Here is a 9,041-nt window from a genome sequence, read left to right as displayed (position 1 = left end):
TAATATATATCCCCAAGGAGGCTTTTTCAAGGCTCACCAGGAGTACGTTCCATCCACCAGGGCTTCATCTCGGAGGGGTTTAACTCATGCGTTGCGAGTACAGCACCGCTCGTGGAGAGAATCACTTGGGCACGATCACTCTATGTCTCCCGTCGTCTTTTACGGGCGGGGACCTCGTCGTTCGAAAGGGCGACAGAGAAATCGTCTATGACTGGTCTACGGACGTGTGGGGTGCTTCGGGGAACCCTCAGCTGCCTTGGGCCTTCCTGTACGCCGACGTCGAGCACGAGGTACTGCCTGTCACGTCGGGAATGAGAGTGACGGCGGCGTGGGACGTCTTCACGATCCCCGACAGCGGCACACAAATCTCTTACGACGTGCTCAACTCTGCCGCCGCCCGCACTCGCGACGCTTCCAAAGAGTACATCCGGCAAGCGATCTTGGCTATGTTCGACGACATGAGCTTCGTCCCCGAGGGGGCGATCTTGGGCTTCGGCTTCTCTCATTCTTACCCTATCGAGGGTCAAGAGTGGAGCAAGACGAGCAGGCAACTCAAGGGAACAGACGCCATATTGGTTGACATATTCGAACATGCTGGTATCAAGTTCGCATGGCGGTTTCGGTACGACAACGATGAGGAATTCGAAAGCTGGTACAACGACATGTTGGAATATGACTCAAAGACTCTGCGAAAAATCATTGTCGAGCCCGTGATCGATCACCCTTTCAAGCTGGATGAGTTCACGTCACAGGAGCCCGGTCAGCTCGACGGGGCCTACGTGGAGGGTTCGCTGACGGAGGAGCTTTCCACTTCCGGTGCCAAAGTCCGCCGAGATGTCATGTGGGTAACGTATCCTGGACAATCGTCTCGAGCCGGGGACTACACTGCGTATGGAAACGAGGTGAAGTGGCGAATAGCTTCGGAGAATGTATGGTTTGCTCACATATCTGGACAGGCATCAACCGAGTTTTACTATGTTGCACCTTGCCTGTTTGTCACCATTCCTCCAGCGGAGAAACGTCTCAAGGAATGGCACGTCGTAGAGGCAGGACAGCGGGCTGTGAATTCGAAAGACGCGGCCGGAATGGGAGGCGCATGAAATGGTAAAAATAGTGCACTGGTTGTCTCCATACCTTCTCCCCTGTTCTCTTCGTGCTCCGGGAAGGACCATGTATATACAATATCGCGGCGCGATATTGTACGGTAGCAATCCCATGAAAATCACAGATCGTCTTGCGAAATACGAGAGCGAGCGAGCGAGTCTCGAGAGCGATGTCCCCTGCCCGACGCAACCACGCGAGCGAAGCCCCGCCACCTGCCTAATCGGGTGGGGAACCTTCCTCTTTTGGCATCACCTCTCGACACCTCATCCATCTAGTTCTAGGTGTCTCCTTCGCGCGCCCTCCGCATTCAAAAATATCTAGCTGACTGTACTCGACTGCGCCCTGGATCGCGTAGCTATTGAATCTGCCTCGACGTACCCCCAAGGCCCGACATTTGGTCTTTTCCTGCATCAACTACTCTTCTCATTTAAAAAAATCCGGTGCCGCCGCTCATTTCCCTCGCTCTGACGCGGCCCAGTGTGTTCTGAACGCCTTCTCCTGTTCCTGCCCAGGTCTCCAGCGCTCCAAAACCTGTCTAGGGCGCTCTCTACGTTTTCAGAATAACTTTTCCTATCCCATCCTCCCCTCGAAGTTTCATTGTGACTGGACTGCGTACGTAGCTACGGCCCTCCGGTCAGTAGAGTACCTTTTAACGCATATAAAAGTTGCATCTACGGTCTTGAATCAATATCTTATTGTTCACGACATCTAAGAGAACTTCAGTCTTCTTCGACACACCGTTCGCCACACGCTACCACATCGCTATTCCTTCAAAAAATAAGCTACCTCAACACTCTGGTGAGTTGTATCTAACTTTGCGGAGGGCTATGTGAAGCCGCTCCCGCTCGACATCCCGAATACTCTGTCCTTCAGGTTTTCCCATGGTCTTCTTGACATCCTCTCGAGCTCATTTCGACTGTCGCATTCACTGTGCTACAGTGGCTATGACACACGAGATCGCACGTGGAACGCAAATATACATGATGTGTCCAGCAGCCAAAATGCCGCGTTGCATTCGATATTACCACGAGCAATGCCCGCCGCTGACATAGAATGAGTGTCAATACAATTTCGCCTCTCGAACAGGGCGACCCACTCTACCCGAAGATCCATGCCCGTACAGAATGAGCTCGCATCCGAGGCCAGAAACAGCGCTGGTCCCTTGTATTCCCATGGCTCTGAGATTCTGTGAAGGGGATTGCCATCTTCCCATCGTGCTCGGTGTTGCGGCTTAGCGTCGAGTAACGCAGCAGTCCTGAGATTTTGCATTGATCGATATCTCGCCATGAATGGATTGTGATATACCCACATCGCAGTCATGATGTATCCCGGACTAAGTGAGTTTACCCGTATACCTTTGGAGGCCCATTCAGCCGAGAGCGACCGACAAAGCTGTAGTACAGCAGCTTTGGACGTGTTGCTGAGATTATGTTTAACGGGCTGGTTTCTTTTCAGGTGCCGTTTACGCACTATGCGGCACAAATGAGATCCTGACAGGAAAAGGTTTAGAAAGTCTTCCATAAACCTCGGTCATGGACCTACCCGATTGGCCACGGTACCGCTCATACTGCCAATGGCTGTGATACTGCCTCCTTCTCCGTGCGCGAACATAACCCTCGCAGCCGCTTGTGCGGTGTTGAAGACGCCGAGCACGTTCACATCCATAATTCGTCGGAAGTCGTCCTGTTTATAATCGATCGCTTCACATTCTTGTTGGACTACGCGCGGAATCGTCCTTCATCACAGTATACGACGCGAACGTCAACTCACTGCCTGCCGCAGCGATCACTGAGCGGATAGGGGCGGGAGCTTCTGCGGCGATGGTTTGGAAAGCAGTATGAACTTCTTCAATCTTGGTGACGTCGACCTGCAGGTCAGTCAGTGAACATTACGTCGCCGGGTTATCAGCACGAAGCAGGCTCGCCCTGTGATAAGCCAAACTCAAGCCGCCTTCTTGCGCTGTGATCGACAATGCCTCGTACTCCACTTCCGTCGGTACCGGGAGCACGTCGATGAGATAAACGTGTGCGCCAGCTTCCAGCAATGCTGACGCTAGGGTCATTCCAAGGCCACGAGCGCCGCCGGTCACTGCGTAGTTATGTTTTGAGTTCTTCGCGAACTGCTTCATGATACCAGGACTGAAATCGTCTGTACGTACCGACTGCTGTCCGGCCTTTGAGCGAGAATAGCTGCTGCACAGTCGGCTCTTGCAGGGACCCAGCAACAATGGACTGTACTGGGATGCTGCCCAGTACCTGAGGTTCAGGACTCGCTTTGTTGGTCGATGTGGACATGGGGAGTGACGTTTGATAGTATCTGCAAGCACATAATCTCTATGTTCATAAGGATGCGATGTATGGCAGAAGAATACGCCGAACTGGCTAGGAATCCACGCACCTGTGAGCTGAGATACGCGGGGCACCAACTACGGAGCTATGTATGGAGGTATAGCATACCCTAGCGTCCTCCATTGGCCAGACATGGATCATGGGATCCAACTAGGACATGCCGCAATCCTTACGTTCCGCGAAGCAGGAGTCATGGGACGCATGTTTCCAATGGTTCCCAGCGGGATTGAGAATGTCCCGCAATAGAACCGCAGTGGTCGAATCCCGCTGAGCTACTTTGTGACAGGAGATGCGAGAGGGAGTGAACCGTAAGGAGCGGGTTCTGGCTAAATGCATCTGCGTGTACACGAGTAGCATGATCAGGCACGGCAAAGCACGTCCGAAATCTTCTTGCATCCCGTTCGTCTCGATTCGATGGGTGATGTGAGAACACCGCGTCCCACACTACCCCGCAAGCTGGACAGCGATGCCTGATTGTTGATACTGACAAGAGGAGCTATGATCGCGACATGTCTTGATTGTCAGATATAAGTACTGAATAGCGACGCCATTCTGTTTACTGGCCAGTAAAGCGAGTGAAACCCACCACCATCTCGTGAACAGCGGCCCACAAAACTAGGCTGATGGTCGTTGTTCTCTCCCTTGATTCTCTTGGTAGTGTTTGTCGGTATTCACCACGAACAATACCCGCCACTGGCGCATTCAATGAGCAAAGGCCTGAAACGAACTCGAGAAAACGACGCTCACTCCGCCCGAAGGTCCATGCCCGTGAAAAACGAACTGGCATCGGATGCCAGGAACACGGCCGGACCCTTGTACTCCCAGGGCTCTGATATTCTGTGCTGAGGACTTCCGTCCTCCCATTGCACCTTTTGCTGGGGTTTCACCTCGAGAAGAGCGGCTGTCCTGATGATCATCCTCATCAGCTGTATGAAGCGTTCAGCTCTGCGGGATACATACATCGCAGTCATGATATACCCGGGACTGAGCGAGTTTACTCGTATGCCCTTAGGGGCCCATTCGGCTGAGAGCGATCGACACAGTTGCAACACTGCGCTTTTGGACGAATTGCTGCGAAACGGTCAGAACATGCACCGAACATTCTCTATTGTCGCGTACTAAGCCACGGCCGGGAGGTCCTGATGGGGAACAGAATGAGCGTGTGCGAGATCGTAGGCCGGAAACGATCTACCCGGTTCGCTATGGTTCCACTCATGCTCGCAATAGCTGTGATACTCCCTCCTTCCCCGTGCGCCAACATAATCTTGGCCGCCGCTTGAGCAGTATTGAACACGCCGAGGACGTTGACATCCATGATTCGACGGAAATCCTCCTGCTTGTAGTCGATCGCTTCGCATTCCTGTAGAACTTGTCGCAGCGCGCAGTCAGCGAAGTCGTATAGAATGATGTCAGGAAGGAGACTCACTGCCTGCCGCAGCGATAACGGGTCGAATCTTGGCAGGGGCCTCTTTCGCGATGGTCTGAATCACGTCATCGACTTGTTCGATTTTGGTGACGTCGACCTGTACCGATTCCGTAGTGAGAGATAACTCGGTGGGCGGTAATGGTGTAGATGGACATACCTTATAATACCCTACGCTCAGACCGGCTTCTTGAGCTTTGGCAGAGAGGGCCTTGTATTCAGGTTCGGACGGCGCTGGGAGCACGTCGAGAAGGTATACATGAGCTCCAGCCTCGAGCAGTGCCGTCGCCAGAGTCATTCCAAGGCCGCGAGCACCGCCGGTCACTGCGAGCGGGAATCGTGGATCAGGAGAGCGGCATGGCACGCGAATGGAGTGGTACCTACCAACAGCTGTTCTCCCTGAAAGGGAGAACAGTTGGTGCACCGTGGGCTCTTGTAGGGAGCCGGTGACGATGGATTGCACTGGTATGCCACCTTGCAGGAGAGGTTCTGGTCCTGTGTTCGAGGAAGACATCGCGGGTGTGTCTTATGAATGGGGAGAGAGTCGAGCAGAGTCGCGACTGCTCAAACCTGACCCGAGCCGTATGGTATTCATACGTGGGGGCACGCCAAGGAGAACCGAGACTGACATACCCGTGATCGCTCGCGGCACCGATGCCGAATACCTATGTACGTATGGGGTGGGGAAACGCTCACGAGCAACGTAGCGCTCCGAGACCGTCCATTGGCTGTTGGGGAACCATGGGAGGAAGCGGTGGCTCAACGCGAACGTTAGATCCTTCGAAGGGACGTCATGGGGGCGTACAGCGCTTCACGAGGGCCCCCGGCCGGCTCGCAAAAGATGACCGCAGTAAGCGGCATGACGGCGAAGACAGACTTGTGACATCTCAGCGAGGGTGGTCATGAACGAACGCGCAAACAGTACATGGTTCTGGTGGGCCATGAGCACGCTGGATAACGGCCTGGCCGAACGAGGGAAATTGACCGACCGGATGTGGGATGTTATGTGTATGGTTCACATGTTATCGAGCAACTGGACTAGCTCATGTATGTCGTCTCGCGCGCTCCCTCCTTCTCGTCAAGCTCTGAAGGCAGAACATCTGGAGCACGAATGGAGGGGATCTATCTTGAAGGCGATCGTGATAATCGCAGCGAAGGGGAGGTTTGAAGGTTGAACGGGGCGACGAGGGAGCAGCAGATCGATGCATGGTGGGTCGGACGGTAGTATTCGAACGTTCTGAACCATCGCCGAATCGCCGCGAATCATATATCAGTCGCTGATGCGGAGACCCACTTGCAAAGTTTGCTGCTATGCCCGGTACGCTGGCAAGAGGCGTTCGACCGACTACATCTGCAAAACGGGTGGGCGATACCGCGTTGAAAGGGCGGGTCTGAAGGCCAACACCGATGTGGGATGGTGCAGGAAAATGGGAGGAGGAGCACGAATCCACCGTCGTAACGAGTACGTCGGACGGCGACGCCGACGAGCCGGGGCCGGTGCGATCGGCCGAAGGAAATAAATGATACGCAGGGCATTGGAGTCATCTGCCAGGTCCGTCCCCGTCCGGAATATATACCGTCAACGCGGCACCATGCACCTTGACGCTCTCCGAACCGCATCGCGCGCCCTCCTCCTTCGAGAAGACGTCGACTACGACTCTTCCCCCCAACCATCCCTGTCCCTGCACGACCACCACCATGTCCGCTGCACCACCCCGAGGTGAGTGAATGCTGACCCCATTCGCATGGCTACTCCCCGTTCATTATACTATCGCAGGCTCGCCCTCGCTCTCCGACCACGAAAAGGGCTCCGACCGGAGTATCGCCCAGCTCGCGTCTAGCAATGACGGATCCGAGATTTATGACGGAGAGACTGGTGCGTACACCCGACGCCCCCTCAACGCGCCCGTTTCTGACGCTTGGCCCCAGTCGACGAGAAGAAGGTGATACGAAAAATCGATTGGCATCTCCTCCCGGTGCTCTGTGTTCTGTACCTGCTCGCCTTTCTAGACCGGTGCGTAACCCGTTCCTCGCCCTGAACCTCAGGCTGACGTCCGCTCTCCAGCGTGAACATTTCGAACGCGGCGTTGTTCGGTCTACAAACGGATCTGAACCTCACGTCCCTGCAGTACAACAACTGCTTGGTCATCTTCTTCGTACCGTACATCCTGGCAGAGGTGCCGGCGAACGTCCTCATGAAAAAGTTCCGACCGCATGTGCGATCCCTGCCATTCACAGCCATGTTCCCGGGTTTTTAGACGCTTCTTCTATGACAGATAACGCTGCCCACTTGCATGTTCATGTTTGGACTGGTCACGACACTTCAAGGCCTTACATTCAGCTACGGATCCTTGCTCGTGACGCGTTTCTTCCTCGGTTTCTTCGAGGTACGTTCCTCACTCGGCTTCACTCCCGGTGGATGGCCGACGCAGTATCCTATAGGCCGCCATGTTCCCAGGGTGCTTTTACCTGCTCGCCATGTGGTATCGCCGATCTGAGTCCCAAAAACGCTACTCGTTCTTCTTCTGTAGTACAACTCTTGCCGGGGCATTCGGGTTCGTGAGATTGATATCGCATTTATCCTTTTTCGACACTCACAATATCGCACAGCGGCTTGCTCGCCTCTGCTATTGGCAAGATGGATGGCGACCGCGGCTACCGAGGTTGGCGCTGGGTATTCATTCTTGGTCCGTGTCCCTTCTCGGATCCCGATCCCAGACTATACTGACGCAGCAACAGAGGGTGTTGCAACCTGCCTCATCGCGCTGACGTTCTTCTTCCTGGTCCCCGATTTCCCTGAGGAAGCGGCCTTCCTGACGGAAGCCGAGCGTCAGTTCGTGAAAGCGCGCCTGAAGGCCGACGTCGGATCGTCTGCCAGGCATGAGAGGCTCGGCATGAAACAAGTCCTCAACGTCTTCAAGGATTGTGAGTCGGATTCGTGACTTGTGGCTTTACCTCTGCTAACCGCCACATTTCAGACAAAATATTCCTTGGAGGCTTCATGTACTTCGGACTCATCGTCCCTGCGTACGGAAACGCCTATTTTGCGCCCACCATCATCAAGGTACGCCCTGCATGTAGCGCTCACGCAAACCAGGAAGGACTAATCGAGCGCTCTCTAGCAACTCGGCTATACCTCCACTCAGGCACAGCTGCATAGCGTCCCTCCGTGGGCGGTTGCCTTTTTCTTCGCGATGATCGTCGCGTTCGCCAGCGACCATTTGGCGCATCGGTGGCTGTTCAGCGTCGGGACCGCGCTCGTGGCCCTCGCCGGCTTCGCGATCTTACTTGCGGTGCATGATAATGTTCATGTCCAGTATGCGGCGATGTTCTTGATCACAATGGGTGCGTATACGTCTAGGTCATGGAATTGGCGCGTGCTCATATAGCTCTGTCAGGCACCTACACCTCTATGCCGCTGCTCGTCTGCTGGTTCAACACGAATTTAGCAGGTCATCATCGACGATCGGTAGGCTCGGCCTGGCAGGTCGGGTTCGGTAACATTGGCGGCATCATCGCCGCCTACCTCTTCCCCGCCGCCGACGCAAAGACGCACTATAAGAAGGGCTACTCCGTCTGCGTTGCGTTCATCTGCCTCTCCATCCTCTCCTCCACGCTCTACGTCCTCGGCATCTCCTGGGAAAACAGGAGACGAGCGCAAGGGCGACCCTTGATATGGGGTAGCAGTGGCGCCTCTCGCATCGAAGACGAAAAAGAGATGTCGGAAGCGGACAAGGAGGCTTTGGGAGACCTCAATCCCGACTACCGCTATCTGCGGTAGTTTCATCTGATACTCTGACCTTCTCGGTTGTAACGATGCATTTTGTACACTACCACAGTAATCGTATTCGACGATCTCCGGGAGTATATCGGTCTCAGTGTCTTGGGAAGCATCCTTGGCGGCTTACGTAAGGAACTGCGTCGGCCGTTGTTTGGCCAGTGCAAACGTGGGAGCGAAACTGGAACCGCTGACTCGCTCCGATTATTCGTTGAACCCATCTCGCCCCTTCGCACCCGCTGTCCATCGGAGTCTCTCGTCCACCGACCGAAGGACGCCCCTGAAGCATTGAAACTTGCGTACTCTCCGCCTACCTTCCCTTCACCTTCCGTTGGCATCCTTGCGCAGCATGCCATGAACGCTCGGTTACGCCTGTGCATCATAGCAA

The 9,041-nt window shown here is 54.7% G+C and overlaps 4 protein-coding genes across 4 annotated transcripts; 2 read left to right on the top strand and 2 right to left on the bottom strand.

Moving 5' to 3' along the window:
* Window positions 1–86: 86 nt before the first annotated feature.
* On the top strand, window positions 87–1,100 carry PUNSTDRAFT_131306 (uncharacterized protein; the record flags this gene model as incomplete). The annotated part of the gene is made up of 2 exons (XM_007380588.1): window positions 87–902; window positions 957–1,100. 2 exons carry the CDS (start codon window positions 87–89, stop codon window positions 1,098–1,100), a joined length of 960 nt encoding a protein of 319 aa, XP_007380650.1.
* A 1,473-nt stretch (window positions 1,101–2,573) lies between these two features.
* Window positions 2,574–3,398, bottom strand: PUNSTDRAFT_131305 (NAD(P)-binding protein; the record flags this gene model as incomplete). Its single annotated transcript, XM_007380587.1, has 5 exons — window positions 2,574–2,594; window positions 2,647–2,822; window positions 2,875–2,971; window positions 3,104–3,192; window positions 3,263–3,398. 5 exons carry the CDS (start codon window positions 3,396–3,398, stop codon window positions 2,574–2,576), a joined length of 519 nt encoding a protein of 172 aa, XP_007380649.1.
* Window positions 3,399–3,955: 557 nt separating this feature from the next.
* On the bottom strand, window positions 3,956–5,440 carry PUNSTDRAFT_82647 (oxidoreductase). The gene is made up of 8 exons (XM_007380586.1): window positions 5,260–5,440; window positions 5,036–5,199; window positions 4,879–4,975; window positions 4,645–4,820; window positions 4,572–4,591; window positions 4,413–4,523; window positions 4,200–4,358; window positions 3,956–4,145 (listed from the first exon to the last, which is right to left on the bottom strand). The coding sequence occupies exons 1-8, from the start codon at window positions 5,387–5,389 to the stop codon at window positions 4,124–4,126; spliced, it is 879 nt and encodes a 292-aa protein (XP_007380648.1). The 5' UTR covers window positions 5,390–5,440; the 3' UTR covers window positions 3,956–4,123.
* A 1,055-nt stretch (window positions 5,441–6,495) lies between these two features.
* On the top strand, window positions 6,496–8,656 carry PUNSTDRAFT_98138 (MFS transporter; the record flags this gene model as incomplete). The annotated part of the gene is made up of 12 exons (XM_007380585.1): window positions 6,496–6,595; window positions 6,653–6,751; window positions 6,805–6,889; window positions 6,941–7,091; window positions 7,152–7,262; window positions 7,318–7,430; window positions 7,486–7,562; window positions 7,615–7,800; window positions 7,854–7,939; window positions 7,998–8,220; window positions 8,274–8,555; window positions 8,592–8,656. The coding sequence occupies exons 1-12, from the start codon at window positions 6,574–6,576 to the stop codon at window positions 8,654–8,656; spliced, it is 1,500 nt and encodes a 499-aa protein (XP_007380647.1). The 5' UTR covers window positions 6,496–6,573.
* Window positions 8,657–9,041: the final 385 nt, after the last annotated feature.

Source organism: Punctularia strigosozonata, assembly GCF_000264995.1.
Source record: "Punctularia strigosozonata HHB-11173 SS5 unplaced genomic scaffold PUNSTscaffold_2, whole genome shotgun sequence".
NCBI classification, from domain to species: domain Eukaryota; kingdom Fungi; phylum Basidiomycota; class Agaricomycetes; order Corticiales; family Punctulariaceae; genus Punctularia; species Punctularia strigosozonata.
Note: the sequence above shows the minus strand (reverse complement) of the source record. Positions and strands in the feature narration are given on the sequence as shown.